We start from the raw sequence: 23003 nt of genomic DNA, 5'->3' as shown, positions 1-23003 counted from the left end.
AATTAAATCTTGAAGATTTTGACTCCAGAAGAGGAGCATCAAGAAACCAAAGCTGATTCAAGTGAACCTGAAATGACTCCAAAAGAGGAGCACCAAGAAATCAATGATTATCATAGATTATCATAGAATTTACAGTGCAGAAGGAGGCCATTCGGCCCATCGAGTCTGCACCGGCTCTTGGAAAGAGCACCCTACCCAAGGTCAACACCTCCACCCTATCCCCATAACTCAGTAACTCCAACCAACACTAAGGGCAATTTTGGACACTAAGGGCAATTTATCATTGCCAATCCACCTAACCTGCACATCTTTGGACTGTGGGAGGAAACCGGAGCACCCGGAGGAAACCCACGCACACACGGGTAGGATGTGCAGACTCCGCACAGACAGTGACCCAAGCCGGAATCGAACCTGGGACCCTGGAGCTGTGAAGCAATTGTGCTATCCACAATGCTACCGTGCTGCCCAGAAATGATGTCAGAAGAGGAGCACCAAGGAATAAAAGAGGAATCACATCAACCACAAATGAGTGATGTCACCAAGATCAATGCAATTTCAGATCATTCATACACTCCTCAAGAAGAAATACTCAATGAAACATCAGATACCACAGTGGACACTGACACAAATAACTTTGAGAATGACTCGAATTATCCACACGGAACAGTCATTGAGCGCAACAAGAACAACAAAAACCACAAGAAAGACCAATAGAAACAAGAACAACAATAGCAATGACAAAAACAACAAGAACAACAAAAACCATAAGAAGCACAACAGAAACAAGAACAACAACAGCAAGAACAAAAACAACAAGCACAACAAGAACAACAACAATAACTACAAGCACAACAACAAAAACTACAAGCACGACAATAAAAACTACAAGAACAAAACAAAAACAACAACAAGAAGCATAATAAAGGCAACAACAAGCACGACAAAAACAACAACAACAACGGAAACAACAAAGACAGAAACGACAAAAATAACAACAACGAAACAACAACTTGAATGACATGGTACAACTCTGCACATGAAGGACAATGTAACAGCACAGCTCAAAACAATGGCAAGAGTACAAACATACCATGGCATGACAACGAATCTCACAAATTCACATTCGCTCCACTACAAACAAGCAAACCAACTTTCAAGGCAGATGACATACAGAATCAATACTGCAAGCACAGAAAAAAGTCCAGGTCAGACAACAAAGATGACATACAGAATCGCTACCACAAGCATAGGAAAAAAGTCTAAATCAGACAACAAAGTGATTCGACCATTCGAACACCTCATGATGACTTCTTGGTTACTTAAACACAAGAACACTGATGATGTTCACAAGGAAATGACAACATCAACATCACACTGCAATAACAGAAGAAGAAAGCATCTCCATCGTACAAACTCATAAAGTTTGGACTCATACATTTTTTAAATTAAGATTGGACTCATAAATATTAATTGGCATTGTATGATCATCAATATCATCACAACTTGTGCATATCACCATTTATCTACATGTTTTGTACAATTTTCTTTAACAAAGTACAGAAAATATGGAACAAGAAAAAAGGAGGGATGTAGTGATATGCATCACTGTATATACACACGGGGTTAATGTAAATACACTAAGTAACCACTAGAGGGAGCACCAGAGATGTATATATACATAGACAAATAGGGAGTACTCTCTCTCTCTTCACAGGAACGGCAGCTGGTGAGCAGGGCACAGCCAGGCAGCTCAGATGTAACCTAGTCTAAGCGCTGGAGAGAGAACAAACTCACAATAAAGCATCTACTTCAACTGTAAGACTACGAGCTTTATTCAGACACAAGGAATAATACACTGACCAGTCACTCCGGCCAAAGCCCAAGGCCGGTGAACAGCTGCGGGCATGATTGCAAAGCTGCACCAGTACCAAGACCAGGAAAAGATCCTAAACTGGGCAAGGCACACACTGTCCTGTAAATGGGAGGGTCAATCGATTCGGGTGTACCAGGACATTGGGGCAGACAAGCGGCAGGCGGAATTTAACAAAGCCAAGGTGGCTCTTTATAAGAACAAAACTGTACCCCGCCAAGTTCTGCTTGACTTTCCAAGGCAGGGAGTGTTATTTCGCTGCACCATCGGAAGTAAATGAATTAGTGCAGAGGCATAGGCTGGGAAAGCAACAGAACCAGCAGTAAACCAGGCACTTCATCGTATCAGTCAACATAAAAAAAATGTAGAGACTATTTGTGCGGGACTGAACGGCCTTGTCTTCAGATCTGATGGAAGAGGAATGGCGGGGGGGTGAAGAGACAAGCATCGGTCAGGGTGAGGTATAGATCGATCCCGGGGGCGGGTGTGCACCATCCCAGTGGGTGAGCTAGCACAAGGAGGTACGAGCGAGGCGGGGATGAGAGGGCACGATGCGGCACATCTCCCCAAAGTGGGGAGGGTGCCAGGCGACAGGGAAAGAGAATACTCTTGATTGGAGGGGGGGATAGGGGAGGTAAACAGAAGGGGAATCGCTGGGTGAAGGAAACTCCTAGGGATGAGGGCTGGGGGGCGGGAGGGGGGGGGTGGTGGCCATACTGCTCAATAGGAGGACAGCATTTACAATGACTAGGGCGGTTACAGACCAAGGGGAATGGTACGTCATGGTCAGTGGTGTCCTGGAGGGGGCACCAGTGGTCCTTATTAACGTGTCGACCCCCAACCGGGACGATGCGGAATTCATGAAAACCATGGCAGAAATCCCCGACATGAACTCACACCAACTCATCATGGGGGGGACATTAACTGTGTACAGGACGCACGAACAGCCAGATCAAACCCCAAGTCGGGGAAAATGTTAAACATGGTGAAGGAACTGGCGTGTTCATGAAACAAATGGGGACCCATGGAGGTCCACACACCCAGAGGAGAAGGACTACTCCTTTTCCTCCCAGACACACAAGGCTCATACCAGAATCAACTTCTTTGTAGTGGGGAAAACAGCACTTCCAGGGGTAGTAGGAGCGGTGTACTCCGCAATTGTAATCTCTGACCACGCTCCACACTTTGTGGATGTGAGTTTGGAGATGGGCCGGGCACCATGTTCCCCATGGAGGCTGGACACGGCCCTCCTAGCCGACAAGGCATTCTGTGAACATACATCACAGGTCATAGACGGGTACGTTACCAACACCAGAATGGGGAGATTTCACTTTCCACGTTCTGGGAGGCCCTGACGGCCATTATACGAGGGGAAATTATTGCATACAAGCGCACAAGGATAGGAAAGAGAGGGGCGAATACACAAGGAAATTGAGAGGGACAAGAGACTAAAACTGTAGATAGACATCTGTCAATATGCGCCAGGGCCAAACTGGGAACTACAACAAGGGTAGGCCGATCAAAGGAGGGACACGGCTACAGCAGGGGCGAAAGGAATTGTATGTAAATATCTGTACTGACATCTGCCTGTCTTTATACCTCTGATTTCTTGCTCGTTTGTATTAGGTTGTTGTGTTTTGGATTTTTTTCTCTGATCGGTGCGATTATGTAAAGTGTAAGATATTACATATGAGTTGTGAAATACAAAATGTGAAAACCCAATAAAAACACTTGAAAAAAAAGGAGATGACAAAGTAAATACATGATGTGGAGATGCCGGCGTTGGACTGGGGTGAGCACAGTAAGAAGTCTTACAACACCAGGTTAAAATCCAACAGGTTTGTTTCGATGTCACTAGCTTTCGGAGCGCTGCTCCTTCCTCAGGTGAAATGAAAGTAAATACAAGAAAGGATAGTGGGTAGTCTTTAAAATTTCAAGTAATCTCGTTCTAGTCTCCTCTCATGGCACAATAATATTTGACATTCAACAGATTTAACAAGTCAAAAATGCGAGCAGAGAAAATATTCACACATAGAACATACCTGATATCTCGTGGGTTGGTTTATTACAATGCTGTTGAAACTTTGGGTTTCTGAAATCCTTAGATTTGACTGTGCGAAAAGATTGAGCTGGGAAAACAGAATGCAAACCTTTAAAAAGATAGAGGGTGCGATCTAACCCCCCAAAAAAATCAGAGTTTGTTCTGGGCGGGAATCAAGGGGACCACCGGGAACAACCCCGTGGTCTAATAACACTCTTTTTTTGGTGGCCGAGCAGGGAATGCCGCCCGAGGCCACACTCAGTCGCATTTCCTGCACTGAGGAGCTCCGTTTGCCGGAACTCCATAGAACCCCTCCAGCGCAGCAAGAGGCCATTCGGCCCATTGAGTCTGCACCCATCCTCCGAAAGAGCACCCTACCTAGGCCCACTCCCCCACCCCATCCCCGTAACCCCACATAACCTACACATCCTTGGACACTAAGGGCAATTTATCATGGCCAATTCACCTAACCTGCACATCTCTGGACTGTGGGAAGAAACCGGAGCACTGGAGGAAACCCATGCACATCCGGGATGAATGTCCAAACTCCAGGCACCCAAGGCTTGAATCTCCAATAACACCCAGAGACCGATCCGGATCCCCAGTAACACCCAGAGACCAATCCGGATCACCAATAACACCCAGACACCAATCCGGATCACCAATAACACCCAGACACCAGTCCGGATCACCAATAACACCTAGAAACCAATCCGGATCACTAATAACACCCAGAGACCAATCCGGATCACCAATGACACCCAGACACCAATCCGGATCACCAATAACACCCAGACACCAATCCGGATCACCAATAACACCCCAACACCAATCCGGATCACCATTAACACCCAGGCACCAATCCGGATCACCAATAACACCCCAACACCAATCCGGATCACCAATAACACCCAGACACCAATCCGGATCACTAATAACACCCAGAGACCAATCCGGATCACCAATAACACCCCAACACCAATCCGGATCACTAATAACACCCAGAGACCACTCTGGATCACCAGTAACACCCAGACACCAAGTCAGACCACCACTAACAGCCAGACACCAATCCGAATCACCAATAACACCCAGAGACCAATCCGGATCACCAATAACACCCAGAGACCAATCCGGATCACCAATAACACCCAGACACCAATCCGGATCACCAGTAACACCCAGACACCAAGCCAGACCACCACTAACAGCCAGACACCAATCCGGATCACCAATAACAGCCAGACACCAATCCGGATCACCAGTAACACCCAGACACCAAGCCAGACCACCACTAACAGCCAGACACCAATCCGGATCACCAGTAACACCCAGACACCAATCCGGATCACCAATAACACCCAGACACCAATCCGGATCACCAATAACACCCAGACACCAATCCGGATCACCAATAACACCCAGACACCAATCCGGATCACCAATAACACCCAGAGACCAATCCGGATCCCCAGTAACACCCAGACACCAATCCGGATCACTAATAACACCCAGAGACCAATCCGGATCACCAATAACAGCCAGAGACCAATCCGGATCACCAATAACAGCCAGTCACCAATCCGGATCACCAGTAACACCCAGACACCAATCCGGATCACCAATAACACCCCAACACCAATCCGGATCACCAGTAACACCCAGACACCAAGCCAGACCACCACTAACAGCCAAACACCAATCCGGATCACCAATAACAGCCAGTAAACAATCCGGTTCACCAGTAACACCCAGACACCAATCCGGATCACGAATAACACCTATAAACCAATCCGGATCACCAGTAACACCCAGACACCAATCCAGATCACGAATAACACCTAGAAACCAATCCGGATCACCAGTAACACCCAGACACCAATCCAGATCACGAATAACACCTAGAAACCAATCCGGATCACCAGTAACACCCAGACCCCAATCCGGATCACCAATGCCACCCAGAGACCAATCCGGATCACCGGATCATCACTGACTTCAGGAAGCGTAGCATGACACACACTCCGATCTGCATCAATGGCTCTGAAGTGGAGATGGTCGATAGCTTTAAGTTCCTGTGGGTCCCCATCACCAACAGTCTGTCCTGGTCCACTCACGTTGATGCAACAGTCAAGAAAGCCCAAGAACGTCTCTACCTCCTACGGAAGCTATGGAAATTTGACATGTCTGCATCGACTCTCACAAACTTCTACCGATGTACGATAGAGAGCATCCTATCCGGCTGCATCACAGCTTGGTATGGCAACTGCTCGGTCCGAGATCGTAAGAAACTGCAGAGTGTGGTGAACCCAGCCCAACGCATTACACAAGCTTGCCACCCCCACATTGATTCTGTATACACCTCCCGCTGCCTCAGGAAGACAGACAGCGTTATCAGTGACCCCTCCCACCCAGACATTACCTTCTTCCAGACCCTTCCATCAGGCAGAGAACATTGACAAATGGTACATCGACAAACAGTGATTGGTTACAGTGAGGAACAAGGGACAAACTAAGCAAATACATGAGCAAGAGCAGCATAGGGCGTCGTGAATAGTGTTCTTACAGGGAACAGATCAGTCCGAAGGCAGAAGGTACAGAAGTCTGACAACCCGCTCATCCAGACAGAAACAGCTTCTTCCCCACAGCTACAAGACTCCTCAACGACTCCCCCTCAGACTGATCTGTCCCCTGTAAGAACACTATTCATGACGCCCTATGCTGCTCTTGCTCATGTATTCGCTTTGTTTGCCCCTTGTTCCTCACTGTAACCAATCACTATTTGTCGATGTACCATTTGTCAATGTTCTCTGTTGATTATTCTTTTGTCTACTATGTACGTACTGTGTACGTTCCCCCGGCTGCAGAAAAATACTTTTCACTGTACTTCGGTACATGTGACAATAAATCAAATCAATCAATCAAATAATCAATGACACCCAGAGACTGATCCGGATCCCCCAATGATACCCAGAGACCAATCCGGATCCTCAATGACACCCAGAGACCAATCTGGATCCCCAATGACACCCAGAGACCAATCTGGATCCCCAATGACACCCAGAGACCAATCCGGATCACCAATAACACCCAGAGACCAATCCGGATCCCCAATGACACCCAGAGACCAATCCTCGTCACTGCTCGAGGTGACCGGGACACCATTTTTAAATTGCCCCTCCAATCTTTTTTCCCAATGCCCCAACTCACCTATAAGGGGGTATTGGGGCCTCCACACACCCGACTCAGGCAGCGTACTCTCAGGCCCAATCCCCACCCTGGCAGTGCCCCTGGCCATGCTAGCAGTGCCAGGGTGCCACCCTACCCAGAGGCCAACCACCCAGGGGAGACACCCCAAAATACCCTCCCGCCTTGTCCCCGTTTGTGGGGGCCAGTACTGAATGGCGCTTGCCCGAGGTCTCTGAGGCAAAGGGGTTATATCCCAATGCCTCGGGTAGATTAGGCAAGCACATATTAGAGTGAGACTAGCTGTTCACTCTAATATGCAGATTTGCCAAATACCATCCCACCCAAAATGGGGAGGATCCAGATTGTGACGTCTCGTGAGGTCCCGTTAGATCTCATGAGGCGTGGCAAACCAGGTAAATCCCGGAGGAGGCCTCGCCCGGCATCTACCGGCCGTGTTGCGCCATGGTTCGGGTGGGACGTGGCCAGTAGATCGCGCAAAGAATCTTAAAGGACAGAAAGAGGCCATTCGGCCAATCACATCTATGCTGGCCTTTTGAAAGAGTTCCATTCACCACTTTATGCCCGTACCCTTTCCGTGTTTTTCCCTTTACTTGTATATATCCAATTCCCATCTGAAAACTACTATTAAATGTACTCCTGCCAGCCTTTCAGGCAGTACATTCTTGGTCATCACATTCATTGCATTAAAAAATTCTCTTCATCTTCCTCAAGCTTCTCTTAGGCGGGATTTTCCGACCCCTGCGGGCAGCGGCCCCCCCGGCAATTCTCCGGGCCCCGATGGGCCGAGTGGCCGTCCGCTTTTGGCCAGTGATGCACGATCAATTGCACAAAGACTAAAGTTGGGTACAACTGTGGCTTTATTACAGCCAGATGCGTGGCCTCCTGCTGCAGCTGGCGAAATGGCAGGGCACTGGAGGTCATGCATATTTATACAGTTCTCCGTGGGCGGAGCCAGCCGGCAGGAGCTACCGGCGAACCTGTAGTGCAGGTCCTACCTTACATCTCCTATTACAGTGGTTCACCACAGCCAGCCCCGCTGGCGTGAAGCACTCAGCTCACGTACCGGCGGGACCTGGCAGGTAAGTCGGCTAGGGCGGTCCTCGGGGGGGGGGGGGGGGGGATCCGACCCGGGGTGAGGGCGCCCACGCTGGCCTAGCCCGCGATCCAGGCCCACCGATCTGCGGGCGGGCCTGTCCCATGGGGGGCACTCCTTCCTTCCATGCTGGCCATGTTGTAGGGCTCCGCCATGGCCAGCACGGAGAAGAGAAACCCCGCGCATGCGCCAAAACACGTTGGCGGTTCTGCGCACGCGTGAGATCGCGCCAGCCCTTTGGCGCATGCGCAAATTTGCGCATTCCCTTCGGCGCCGGCTGGAGCGGCGCCAACCCCTCCGCCGTCCACCTAGCCCTCGGAAGTGCGGAGAATTCCACACTTTCGGGGGCTGTTGACGCCGGAGTGGTTGGCGCCGGTTCTCCCCCCCGGCGTGGGGTCTTAGTCCCCAGAAGGGAGAATCCCGGCTCTTGAATCTGAATTCCCTGGTTCCCAACCACCTTGCCAGTGGAAACAATTACTCCATATCTATGCTATCAAAATGTTTCAGAATTTGAACACATTTATTAAATCTCCCCTTAATCTCTCTGCTCTAAGGGAAACAATCTCAACTTCTGTAATTGTTCCAAATCACTGAAGTTTCTCATTGCTGGTACCAATATAGTAAATCTCCTTTTCACTCTGTCCAAGGTAACCCTCCAAATGGTTGATGCAATATTGGGCACAATACTCCACTTTAGGTCGAACCAGCGATGGTGGAATAATATATGAGCAATCTAAATAATCTTTCCATTGGACAACGCAATGAGTTATTTCTCCTCTAAGCATTTTTACAACTCTTCAGCTCCACCTCAGAGCAATGAGATGAATGTCTATTCTATCTGCTGGGTAAAATAGTTGCGATTGAAATGAATTTAAACCATGAGGATGATTGGCACATCGCACAAACCTCCTCCAAATTTATTGGAAAATATTTTTTTATGAAAAAGTTTTCAAACCTTGAGATAGATACGCGCAAGCAGTCCAAGTACGAACAAACCTTGGCAAAAAGATTGCAAACGGTTTCATGTTTGCTCAAATTCTGTTTCAAACCGATGGAGACTTGGTGAATAAGTATTTAATGTTAGTTATACCTGGCACAGTGTAACTTATTACTATAGCAATCACAGAAGTTTTCATCTGGTTTCTTTTAGTGATGGAGAAGTGGGCAGAGGGAAAATCAGTGAGCATAGGAAACACACAATTTGCAACTATTGAAAGCAGCAAGTATATGACAATAAAGTCAACGCCTTCCACATTACAGAGAATCCATGCCTGAGCAATTCCGAACTTGGTTCTGATGAGAAATCACTTCTTCCTCGGCAACCCCGCGGAGATGAGGGTGACTTGCTTCCAACACTAAAAATGATTCCCCGGGTAACTGCGGGGTCCAATGCGTTACCTACGGTCTCTGTCACAGGTAGGGCTGACAATGGTTGGCGGAGCGGGTGGGCGGAATTCCCAGGGTGCCACGTGCTCATTCCGCTGTCGACACTTGACTTCAGGTTGCTCTCAGCGATGACACTCAGCTACTTCCCAAATGCTTTTCCTCCCGACCGGAGGTCGGCATGCTTTTCTTCCACTTCAGGTGGTCTTGGACCAGGGATTCCCAGATGTCGATGGGAATGTTGCACGTTTTCAAGGAGGCTTTGAGGGTGTCCTTGGAACATTTCCTCTGCTCTCCTGGGGCTCGTTTTCTGTGTCATAGCTCTGAATAGACCGCTTGTTTTGGGGTCATTGGGACCTCAGACCTGGAACTGAGCTCATGGTCTAGAGATCAGTAGTGATACTCGCCCCCCACTATATGGCACAGAGACATGGGGCGGGATTCTCCAATAATGGGGCTATGTCCCCACTCCAGCGTCAAAACGCGGGCATTTCACTCTGGACTCCGGGGCTAGCAGGGCCCCGGAGTACTCCACGCAGCTCTGCCTGCCGATACGGGGCCCTGCACTTCCGGTCGGGAGTCAATGTCTGCCCTCGTTGACAATAGGCTCCCAAGGTATTGAAAGTAATCCACATTGTCCAAGGCCCCATTGTGGATTTTGATAGCCAGGGGGCAGTGCAGTGCAGTGGGTAGGGGACCTTTGTATTACAGATGTTTATTGTAAGGCCCATGCACTCAGTGACGGTGTTGACAATGGCTTGGAGCTTGGCCTCTTAGTGTGCACAGCCACAAGCATCATTTGCATGCAAGAGTTCAGGGTTTCCCAAACATTTCCAGCCATGGAACCCTTTTGACTTCCCAAGAGTACTGATAGAACCCGCAAAAACGTTCTTATTATTTTGAGAAATAAGGCACAAACAATTGACTATTTTGTGCAACAGGTACAAACATACAAAAAAGGTGCTAAATGTCTTTTCTATTTCTTTTATGTATACGTTTATTATAATTAAAAAGTTCTCTTATTCAACAAATACTTAAGTCCAGACTTATTTTTGTAATTTTTACTGGGAGAAGTGATACTGCTTCTTTTGTTCATAGATTTATTTAGTATTAGGGCTGTTGCTGGAGAGATGGATTCTCATATGACACACACACACATTCACTTGGACACACACATGCTCTCTTGGACACACAAACACACAGGCTCTCTCGGTCAGACAAATATACACTTACACGCTCTCTTGGACACACATACACTCTCTCTCACAAACTCACACACAATTTCTGCCTCTCTCTCTCCCTCACCCACACACCCTCCCTCTCTTTCTCTCCTTCACCTACACACCCACCTCTCTGTCTCGCTCTCTCACTTATACACCTACCTCTCTGTCTCGCTCTCTCACTCACACACCTACCTCTCTGTCTCACTCTCTCTCACACACCTACCTCTCTGTCTCGCTGTCTCACTCACACACCTACCTCTCTGTCTCGCTCTCTCTCTCACACACCCACCTCTCTGTCTCGCTCTCTCAATCATACACCCACCTCTCTGTCTCGCTGTCTCTCTCACACACCTACCTCTCTGTCTCGCTCTCTCTCTCACACACCCACCTCTCTGTCTCGCTCTCTCAATCATACACCCACCTCTCTGTCTCGCTCTCTCTCACACACCCACCTCTCTGTCTCGCTCTCTCTCACACACCCACCTCTCTGTCTCGCTCTCTCTCACACACCCACCTCTCCGTTTCGCTCTCTCTCACACACCCACCTCCCTGTCTCGCTGTCTCACACTCATACACCCACCTCTCTGTCTCGCTCTCTCACTCATACACCCACCTCTCCGTCTCGCTCTCTCTCACACACCCACCTCTCTGTCTCGCTCTCTCTCACACACCCACCTCTCTGTCTCGCTGTCTCTCTCACACACCCACCTCTCTGTCTCGCTCTCACTCATACACCCACCTCTCTGTCTCGCTGTCTCACACTCATACACCCACCTCTCTGTCTCGCTGTCTCACACTCATACACCCACCTCTCTGTCTCGCTCTCTCAATCATACACCCACCTCTCTGTCTCACTCTCTCTCACACACCTACCTCTCTGTCTCGCTCTCTCTCACACACCCACCTCTCTGTCTCGCTGTCTCTCTCACACACCCACCTCTCTGTCTCGCTCTCACTCATACACCCACCTCTCTGTCTCGCTGTCTCACACTCATACACCCACCTCTCTGTCTCGCTGTCTCACACTCATACACCCACCTCTCTGTCTCGCTCTCACTCATACACCCACCTCTCCGTCTCGCTCTCTCTCACATACCCACCTCTCTGTCTCGCTCTCTCTCACACACCTACCTCTCTGTCTCGCTGTCTCACACTCATACACCCACCTCTCTGTCTCGCTCTCTCACTCATACACCCACCTCTCCGTCTCGCTCTCTCTCACACACCCACCTCTCTGTCTCGCTCTCTCTCACACACCCACCTCTCTGTCTCGCTGTCTCTCTCACACACCCACCTCTCTGTCTCGCTCTCTCACTCATACACCCACCTCTCCGTCTCGCTCTCTCTCACATACCCACCTCTCTGTCTCGCTCTCTCTCACACACCTACCTCTCTGTCTCGCTGTCTCTCTCACACACCCACCTCTCTGTCTCGCTCTCTCACTCATACACCCACCTCTCCGTCTCGCTCTCTCTCACACACCCACCTCTCTGTCTCGCTCTCTCTCACACACCTACCTCTCTGTCTCGCTGTCTCACACTCATACACCCACCTCTCTGTCTCGCTCTCTCACTCATACACCCACCTCTCCGTCTCGCTCTCTCTCACACACCCACCTCTCTGTCTCGCTCTCTCTCACACACCCACCTCTCTGTCTCGCTGTCTCTCTCACACACCCACCTCTCTGTCTCGCTCTCTCACTCATACACCCACCTCTCCGTCTCGCTCTCTCTCACACACCCACCTCTCTGTCTCGCTCTCTCTCACACACCTACCTCTCTGTCTCGCTGTCTCACACTCATACACCCACCTCTCTGTCTTACTCTCTCGCATACATACACCCACCTCTCGCTCTTTCACTCGCACACCTGCCTCTCTTTCTCACTCACTCACACACCCACCTCTCTCTTTCCCTCTCTCCCACACTAACACACACAAATCTCTTTCCACTCCCACTCCCACCTATCTGTCTCTCTTCTATCCACACTCTTACATCTCACTCTCTGGAGGCGATTTAACTAAATGGGAACAAAGCCCCATAGCAAGTGCGTTTAGCTGCATGTTTCCTAGTGCTCGCTATCGAATGGCACATGGGTTAGATCGAGGATCTCAGTGGGGAACGTGCAGCCGATGCCACATATAGCCCCGTTTTCTGCACCGAGGAGCTCCGCTCACTGGAACTCCCCAGCGAGAGATTTCATAGAATTTACAGAATTTACAGTGCAGAAGGAGGCCATTCAGCCCATCGGGTCTGCACCGGCCATTGCAAAGAGCACCCTACTCAAGCCCACATATCTACCCTATCCCCGTAACCCAGTAACCCCCACTTAACGGTCAGTACGGCAACCCATTATGAGGGCATCCCCGGGCCCCCCATCCCAGGCACCCCATCCCAATTGCCACTGCGTGAAAAATGCCAGCTTGGCAGTATCAGGCTGACACCCATATGACACTGTGAGGGTTCCAAGCTGGCAGTGCCAGGGTGCCCAGGTGGCACCCTGCCCAAAGGGCATACACTTGTGAGCCTCCAATCCCCTGGGTGCCATTCCATCTGGTCCCCATTTGTGGAGACCAGTACTGAACAGCACTCGCCCAAGGTCTCCAAGTCAAAGGGAATAGTTCCCAACGCCTCGGGTGCCCCCGGAAACTGCATATTAAGGTGAGACTAGCTGTCTTGCTCTAGTATGCAAATTTGCCAAAATGTGACCCCATCCACATTGGGCAGGATTTATATCGCAGCACCTCGCAAGATTGCGTTAGATCCTGCGAGGCATTGCGAGCCAGGTAGATCCTGGGAGTGAGGTCTCCCAGCATCTACGGCCTCATTGCACCCGCGGCAAGCTGCTTTTCAGGTGCAGCGTGGCTGTTCGATCGTGTCCTCTATCTCCCGCTCACACTCCCACCTCTCTCTGTCTCTCCTGCACACCGACACCCCCACCTGTCCCCCTCACTCTCTCCCGCTCACACTCCCACCTCTCTCTGTCTCTCCTGCACACCGACACCCTCACCTGTCCCCCTCACTCTCTCCCGCTCACACTCCCACCTCGCTCTGTCTCTCCTGCCCATTGACACCCCCACCTGTCCCCCTCACTCTCTCCCACTTATACTCCCGCCTCTCTCTGTCTCTCCTGCCCACTGACACCCCCACCTGTCCCCCTCACTCTCTCCCACTTATACTCCCGCCTCTCTCTGTCTCTCCTGCCCACTGACACCCCCACCTGTCCCCCTCACTCTCTCCCACTCACACTTTCACCTCTCTCTGTCTCCCCTGCCCACTGACACCCCCACCTGTCCCCCTCACTCTCTCCCACTTATACTCCTGCCTCTCTCTGTCTCTCCTGCACACTGACACCCCCACCTGTCCCCCTCACTCTCTCCCACTTATACTCCCGCCTCTCTCTGTCTCTCCTGCTCACCAGCACCCCCACCTGTCCCCCTCACTCTCTCCCACTTATACTCCCGCCTCTCTCTGTCTCTCCTGCCCACTGACACCCCCATCTGTCCCCCTCACTCTCTCCCGCTCACACTCCCACCTCTCTCTGTCTCTCCTGCCCACCGACACCCCCACCTGTCCCCCTCACTCTCTCCCGCTCACACTCCCACCTCTCTCTGTCTCTCCTGCCCACCGACACCCCCACCTGTCCCCCTTACTCTCTCCCGCTCACACTCCCGCCTCTCTCTGTCTCTCCTGCCCACCGGCACCCCTACCTGACCCCCTCACTCTCTCCCGCTCACACTCCCACCTCTCTCTGTCTCTCCTGCCCACTGACACCCCCACCTGTCCCCCTCACTCTCTCCGACTTATACTCCCACCTCTCTCTGTCTCTCCTGCCCACTGACACCCCCACCTGTCCCCCTCACTCTCTCCCGCTCACAATCCCACCTCTCTCTGTCTCTCCTGCACACCGACACCTTCACCTGTCCCCCTCACTCTCTCCCGCTCACACTCCCACCTCTCTCTGTCTCTCCTGCCCACCGACACCCCCACCTGTCCCCCTCACTCTCTCCCGCTCACACTCCCACCTCTCTCTGTCTCTCCTGCCCACCGACACCCCCACTTGTCCCCCTCACTCTCTCCCGCTCACACTCCCACCTCGCTCTGTCTCTCCTGCCCACTGACACCCCCACCTGTCCCCCTCACTCTCTCCCGCTCACACTCCCACCTCTCTCTGTCTCTCCTGCCCACTGACACCCCCACCTGTCCCCCTCACTCTCTGTCACTCACACTCCCACCTCTCTCTGTCTCTCCTGCCCACTGACACCCCCACCTGTCCCCCTCACTCTCTCCCGCTCACACTCCCACCTCTCTCTGTCTCTCCTGCCCACTGACACCCCCACCTGTCCCCCTCACTCTCTGTCACTCACACTCCCACCTCTCTCTGTCTCTCCTGCCCACTGACACCCCCACCTGTCCCCCTCACTCTCTCCCGCTCACACTCCCGCCTCTCTCTGTCTCTCCTGCCCACCGACACTCCCACCTGTCCCCCTCACTCTCTCCTGCTCACACTCCCACCTCTCTCTGCCTCTCCTGCCCACTGACACCCCCACCTGTCCCCCTCACTCTCTCCCATTTATACTCCCGCCACTCCCTCTCTCGTTCGCTGCACTGCGATCTCCACTCCCCGTGCTACACTCCGCAGCCTCCGCTTCCCCAGCTTCCCGCTCCCCTGGGCTTGGCCTCCTCTCCCTGTTCTCCTGGTCTCCTTGTCCTAGCCTCCAAATCAGCCTTCTCTCTGACCTGTGGCTGCAGCCTACTTCGCTGCGCCGCTCGGTCACGTTCATTATCCCGCTGATAGTGCCGCTGACTGACTTTGGCCGGTATTTTCCAGTTGTCACGATTCACTTTTCCCGCCGGCAGCGCACCTCTGCCCGTGCATTTCCCGACGGCGTGAGGTGACTTCAATGGAAAATCCCATTGGCAAGTGGCGGGAAGATAGAAACCCGCCGTCAACGAATGGCATGGGGCTGAGAAAGACGATTGGGGAACTGGAGAATCCCGCCCCTTGTCTCTATTTTCAGCTCATCCAATCAGATGTGTCCAGTTTCTGACTGCTTTGGCTGCTGATAGGCTGACTGGTGGACCTATCAGTAGCCAACGCAGTGTGAAAACCACTGTCAGGTCAAACAAGTGTAAAGGGAAATTGCCATGTCAGCTACATTTGTAATACTCTTACATCTGTGTCCGAGGTTTGCACACTCAAGCAGCACTCCAGGGATTTGACCACACGCTACGGGCTAATACTGTACACAGGCAGTGCTGAGGGTGCAGTGCACGGTAGGAGTCGCTGAAGCTCCGTACGCCCTCTTGATTGGACGGAGAAGATTCCATGACACCATTTTATCTTGGTTGTCCACCTTGGTGTCCTGGTCAATATTTATCCTTCAACCAATAGTTAAAAAACAGATGATGGTGTAATTTCATTATTGAAAGCAGAGCTGATATTTTAAAAGTGCTTCATTCGCTGCAATGCCCTGTGGGGCGTCCTGAGGTGCAAGGTGCTATATAAATGCAAGTCTTTTTAAACCCTTCAAGTACGTACCCTGGACTTTGAATTCAACATTCCAATTTCTACATCTCTCTTCAGTCTTTTCCTTCTGCATTTGAACAGACCAAAGAGACAGTTTTTGATTCTTAGTATTAAACTGATGCATGCTTTTGGAGTAGGCATAAGACTGAATGGAGGGGGCAACGTTTTCCCGTGGTCAAAGTAGAACAACCATAACTTTGAACGAGCAAATTTCCATTCAACATCTGCATCATCCTAGGGGAAAATAGAAATAAAAGACATGGTCAGAATAAAAAATGGCAAAAAGAATTTTAAAAACTTTCAGAAGTTCTGGACCGGAATTCTCCGGCCGTTGGGATTCTCCGTTCCCGCCAGCAGTGCATCTCCTCCCGCGGGTTTCCCAGCAGTGTGGAGTGGATTCAGTGGGAAATCCCATTGATAAGCGGCGGGAGAAACAAACGGCTGGGGGACCGGAAGATCCAGCCCCAAATGTCCTGTTGGAAGCAAATAAAAGTTTATTTGTGAAGTTATTTAGACACGAAAATACAAACATTCTTTGAAATTACGTTTCTCTCCCCAACATTTACTGTATCTACATCTCTGCCCAATGACCATCACTCAGTCTGATCACCACTGCTCTTTGCCCAGTTGCCACTACTGCTCCACTGATCACCACAACTGCCTCCTCAGTTTCCACCTGCACCACCACTGCCCCCTAAGTTTCCATTTGCACCACCACTGCCCCCTCAATTTCCATCTGCACCACCACTGCACCCTCAGTTGCCACCTGCACCACCACTGCCCCCTCAGTTTCCATTTGCACCACCACCGCCCCCTCAGTTGCCATCTGCACCACCACTGCCCCCTCAGTTGCCATCTGCACCCCCACTGCCCCCTGTTTCCATTTGCACCACCACTGCCCCCTCAGTTTCCATTTGCACCACCACTGCCACCTCAGTTTCCATCTGCACCCCCACTGCCCCCTAAGTTTCCATTTGCACCATCACTGCCCCCTCAGTTTCCATTTGCACCACCACTGCCCCCTCAGTTTCCATTTGCACCACCACTGCCACCTCAATTTCCATCTGCACCACCACTGGCCCCTCAGTTTCCATTTGCACCACCACCGCCCCCTCAGTTGCCACCTGCACCACCACTGCCCCCTCAGTTTCCATCTGCACCACCACTGCCCCCTCAGTTGCCACCTGCACCATCATTGCCCCCAGTTTCCATTTACACCACCACTGCCCCCTCTGTTTCCATTTACACCACCACTGCCCCCTCAGTTTCCATTTGCACCACCACTGCCCTTTCAGTTTCCATTTGCACCACCACTGCGCCCTCAGTTTCCATCTGCACCACCACTGCCCCCTCAGTTTCCATTTCCACCATCACTGCCCCCTGATCACTATCGGTCTCTGCTGTTCACTGAGATGTCCATAAATCCCCCAATTGTCAATTCTGCATCACCTCCCACCCCGATTACCATTGCTCGCCTTGTTAATCAGCCCTATCTCCACCTCCACATAATCGCCACCTCTCTCCCTAATCGCTGCCACCCCGTTCTCTAATCGCCATTGCTTTCCCTGATTGGCACCAATCTGTCTCCTCCCAATTGCCACTGTCAATCCCCATCCAGCCAATCACCACCTCTATGAATCCCTGATCACCATCATCTGTCTCCCTGATCAGCACTACTTCACCCCTGATCAATGTCACTTGTCCTATTCTGGTCAGGATGCCTGATAAAGTATTGTGGCTGCCTGGAAACAGTGTTGCCCACTCCCCTATTGAGACATGGCAAATTGTGTGCAATAAAGCAGTGGGTCTATACACTTTCCTTTGATTTGTTCAAATCCAGTCCACATATTGCTGCTGTCCAAGATGGCTGTAAACAAAATGCATTTGGAGAATCATAGAATCCCTACATTGCAGAAGGAGGTCATTCAGCCCATTGGGTCTGCACCGACCCGCTGAAAGAGCATCCAATCTGGGCCCATTCCCCTGCCCTATCCCCATAACCTCATCTAACCTGTACATCCCTGGACACAGCCAATCCACCTAACCTGCATATCTTTGGACTGGTGGAGGAAACCGGAGCACCCGGGGGAAACCCACGCAGACACGGGGAGAAAGTGCAAACGCCACACAGACAGTCACCCAAGGCTGGAATCAAACTCGGGTCCCTGGAGCTGTAAAGCAGCAGTGCTAACCACTGTGCCACCGTGCTGCCCAGTAGACCCGGCTACTTGGTTCAGTTTGTATTATGCAACAAAAACAAATCATGTAATTTGATATTAAAATATAATTTCACAAAGATAGCCCATGAGAAATGATAGAAATGACACAAAATGGCACAGATTTATTTAAAGGTGCTCTTAGAAGCAGAAGGTGAATGCACACCAGGTAGCATTTTGCAATGCTGTCAGGCCTGGGAGTATTTGATACTGATTCCCTGTGTAAGTTGGGGACAAAACCTGTTTCCACCTACACTGACTGAGTTATACAAAATGCAGGCTTCAAGGGTGATGGATATAACTGCCCTGATGTTAATAGGGAGGATTCAGGGGAGACCGAAATAGCTGAAGAACCCGACAAGGCCAGGAACGTGATGGCCTTTCTGATTTTAATTAGAGGGCCTCATTAACATATTATTGGGCCACCTCCCTCCAAGTAGCTGATCAAATTGACAGGAGGGGCTCAAGACAGCTGGAGGCTGCAGCTAGGGATCCTGAGGGCAGTTCCCAGCATTACGAAGGAGGCATCAGTAATTAGGGGGGATATGGGAAGGTCGGCATGAGGAAGGGTGGGAGAAAGCTTGGTGACACAAGGAGGCCAGAAGATTCCTTGTTGGCTATGTGGCAGGTGGGGGTGAATTTCACTTCATCCTGATCCACAAATTGTGCAAAAAGAACCACTTGTGGAGCTGGTGCTGGGAAACTGCCTTCTTCACAGTTACAGTCAAATTTAAGTCACAGCACCATGATTTTATCAGGCTGCAAATTTTGTATATTAATTAGACACATGCCTGCCTTTGAGGAGTGTTATCCATGGTCTGATATAGAATCATAGAACTTACAGTGAAGAAGGAGGCCATTCGGCCCATTGAGTTTGCACCGGCCCTTGGAAAGAGCACTCTACTTCAGCCCACACCTCCACCCTATCCCTGTAACCCAGTAAACCCACCTAACCTTTTTTGGACACTAAGGGCAATTTATCATGGCCAATCCACCTAACCTGCACATCTTTGGACTGTGGGAGAAAACCAGAGCACCTGGAGGAAACCCACACAAACAGGGGGAGAACGTGCAGACTCCGCACATACAGTGACCCAAGCCCGGGAATCGAACCTGGAATCCTGGAGCTGTGTAGCAACAATGCTAACAGCTGTGCTGCAGTGCCGCCCACTATCTGTACTTTAAAATTTAAAGGGGCAGGCAGAACGTTGAGTTGTACAAACCTGATATTTCAAATCCACCCCACAAATACCTCCCATCGAGGTGGTTAAAATTGACACCAATATTTTTATAGAAACTGAAGTTTTAAAGCATACAGCATGTCCTACCTCAATTTCCTGATATGAGCTATTGATCATGGCAATCAGCATGTTGAGCAAGACCACCACCATAGTGACATTGTATATTCCATATAAAACATATCCAATGTTCTCGATGAATTTGTGGTCATATTTGAGAACAACAGAAGATACTTCAGACAAACCAAAGATTGACCAGAATAGTGTCTTGAAACTTTCTTCAACTCTGAGGGAAGCAATAGTTTTAATTTTATTAGATGCCATTGTGACAGCATGCTTTGTTAAACATAGCGTTAAAAACTGTATGTTTGTAAAGGTAGGGCCTGACTGTTACACTACTTAATGGGCTCACAAAAATATTTTCTGGATAAAATTGTTGGAATTTTATTTTTTAAATTGGCTTCCTTTTGTTTTTGATCGTTATGTTAGAACTTTATGTTCACTCAATTATAAATGTTCCCTTCGTTGTACTTTGTTTATTGCGTCCTCCCCATTCATTGAAACTGAAATACAATATTGCATTGCCCTTTGTGGAATTTTTAATGTATTCTTTTAGAAATGAGTCCTTCATAAGTTCAAAAAGTTCCCACTCGCATGGAGAGTGTTCCCATTGCTCATTCCAGTTAATATGAGGAATTTTGGAGTCCCCCCAGGATCAATGTTGAACGCTGAGTCACTGGCACAGGAGGAGGGTATTCAGGTCATTAAGGTCATGCTGGCTCTCTGTAAATCAATCCAGTCAGTCCCATTTCCTCGTTCTGTCCCCATAGTCCTGCAAGTTCATTTCCCTCAAGTGCCCATTCAATTTCTTTTTGAAATCACTGATTGTCACCACCCTTGTAGGCAAGGAATTCAATGTCATTAACACTTTTTGCATTAAAACTTTCTTTTTCATTTCTTCCCCGCATCTCTTGTCCAAAACCTTAAAAGTGCGTCCCCCTAGTCCTTATTCCATCAACTAATGAGAACAGCTTTTTTTCTGTATACCTTATCTAAATCTGTAATAATCTTATCCATATCTATCAAACCTTCCCTCAATTTCCCCGTCCAAAGGAGAACAATCTCTGCTTCCCCAACCTAACCTTGGCTCTCATTTGTCATCGTCTCCCACAAAACTGCAACAACTCCCTTTGACATATATTTGCATATTCCTAGCTCTTACTAATGATTTATCTGTACTGTCCTTTAATTTAACCCAAAGGAACTGAGTATGCTTCCGGCATCCAGCTTCATCTTAATCAGTCCCTGTTTCACAGTAAAGTCACCCCACATCCTGCCTTAACTTTCTGATTCATCTTAAAACAGACAAAACCCTGCAGATTAACTCTATTATCTTCATTTGAGTCTAAGCAGGTTTCCGTCACTCCCTTTCTCTGGCCTCGTTAAAGGTTCTTACCAGCAGCGGGGCCAACAGGTCCACGTATTTCCTGTAAAATTCCACCGGGAACCCGTCAGGTCCCGGGGCCTTCCCTGCCTGCATGTTCCCCAGCCCTTTGATCACCTCGTCCACCCCAATTGGCGCCCCCAGGCCTGCCACCTCCTGCTCCTCCACCCTCGGGAACCTTAGTTGGTCCAGAAACTGCTGCATCCCTTCTTTTCCCTCCGGGGGTTGGGACCTATATAACCTCTCGTAAAAGGTCTTAAACACCTCATTTACCTTCCCTGCTCTCCGCACCGTAGTTCCCGTTTCATCCCTAACTCCCCCTATTTCCCTCGCCGCTGTCCTCTTACGAAGCTGGTGGGCCAACAGGCGACTCGCCTTTTCCCCATATTCATATCTCATCCCCTGTGCCTTCCTCCACTATGCCTCTGCCCTCCCTGTGGTCAGCAGGTCGAACTCCGTCTGGAGTCGTCGCCTCTCCCTGTACAGTCCTTCGTCCGGGGCCTCCGTATATCTTTTATCCACACTCAAGATCTCCCCCAGTAATCTTTCCCTCTCTTTGGCCTCTGTTTTCCCCTTGTGAGCCCTGATGGAGATCAACTCTCCCCTAACCACCGCCTTCAGCGCTTTCCATACTACCCCCACTCGGACCTCCCCATCATCATTGGCCTCCAGGTACCTTTCGATACATCCCCGCACCCTTCCGCAGACTCCCTCATCCGCCAATAATCCCACATCCAGTCACCAGAGTGGGCGCTATTCCCTCTCCTCTCCTAGTTCCAGATCCACCCAATGTGGGGCATGGTCTGAAACAGCTATGGCCGAGTACTCCGTTCCTTCCACCCTCGAAATCAGTGACGTTCTCAGAACGAAGAAATCTATCCGGGAGTATACCTTAAGGACATGGGAGAAAAAGGAGAACTCTTTGGCCAGCGGCCTGGCAAATCTCCACGGATCCACTCCCCCCATTTGGTCCATAAACCCCCTAAGCACCTTGGCCGCTGCCGGCCTTCATCCGGTCCTGGATCTAGATGTATCTAACCCTGGGTCTAGCACGGTGTTGAAGTCCCCCCCCCACCATTACCAGGGTTCCTACCACCAGGTCCGGGATACGTCCCAGCATCCGCTTCATAAATCCCACATCATCCCAGTTCGGGGCATATACGTTGACCAGCACGACCTCCATTCCCTGCAGTCTGCCACTCACCATCACATACCTGCCCCCGCTGTCCGCTACAATGTTCCTAGCCTCGAACGACCCCCGTTTCCCCACCAATATGGCCACCCCACTATTATTTGCGTCCAGCCCTGAGTGTTACACCTGTCCCACCCATCCTTTCCTTAACCTAACCTGGTCCGCCACCTTCAGGTGCGTCTCCTGAAGCATGGCCACATCTGCCTTCAGTCCTTTTAAGTGCGCGAACACTCGGGCCCTCTTAATCGGCCCATTTAGGCCTCTCACGTTCCACGTGATCAGCCGGACTGGGGGGCTGCCCGCCCCCCTCCCCTGTTGACTAGCCATCACCCTCTCTGGGCCAGTCCCACGTCCCGGTCCCGCGCACCCACCCGTCCCCCAGGCGCCGCATTCCCGCCTCACCACCGTTTCTCTTACCAGCTCCCTTTCGATCTCAGCAGCAGCAACCCAGTTGTCCCCCCCCCCCCCCCCCCCCCGCTAGATCCCCATCTGGCATGGTTACTCCCCCCATATTGCTTCCGAAAGTCAGCTGACTTCAACTGACCCCGGCTTCTCCCGCTCTCTC

At 50.5% G+C, this 23003-nt stretch overlaps 1 protein-coding gene across 1 annotated transcript in view; it reads right to left on the bottom strand.

Moving 5' to 3' along the window:
- The window catches only part of LOC140408472 (short transient receptor potential channel 3-like), a 234142-nt gene that overhangs the window by 16627 nt on the left and 194512 nt on the right, over window positions 1-23003 (bottom strand). The window contains exons 9-11 of the mRNA XM_072495720.1: window positions 19893-20088; window positions 16361-16582; window positions 3913-3999 (exon numbers count right to left, since the gene is read on the bottom strand). Of these exons, the coding sequence (XP_072351821.1) occupies window positions 3913-3999; window positions 16361-16582; window positions 19893-20088 (505 nt within the window). The remainder of the gene's footprint in view (window positions 1-3912; window positions 4000-16360; window positions 16583-19892; window positions 20089-23003) is intronic.

The sequence above is a fragment of the Scyliorhinus torazame genome, chromosome 3, assembly GCF_047496885.1.
Source record: "Scyliorhinus torazame isolate Kashiwa2021f chromosome 3, sScyTor2.1, whole genome shotgun sequence".
In the NCBI taxonomy this organism is placed as follows: Eukaryota; Metazoa; Chordata; class Chondrichthyes; order Carcharhiniformes; family Scyliorhinidae; genus Scyliorhinus; species Scyliorhinus torazame.
Note: the sequence above shows the minus strand (reverse complement) of the source record. Positions and strands in the feature narration are given on the sequence as shown.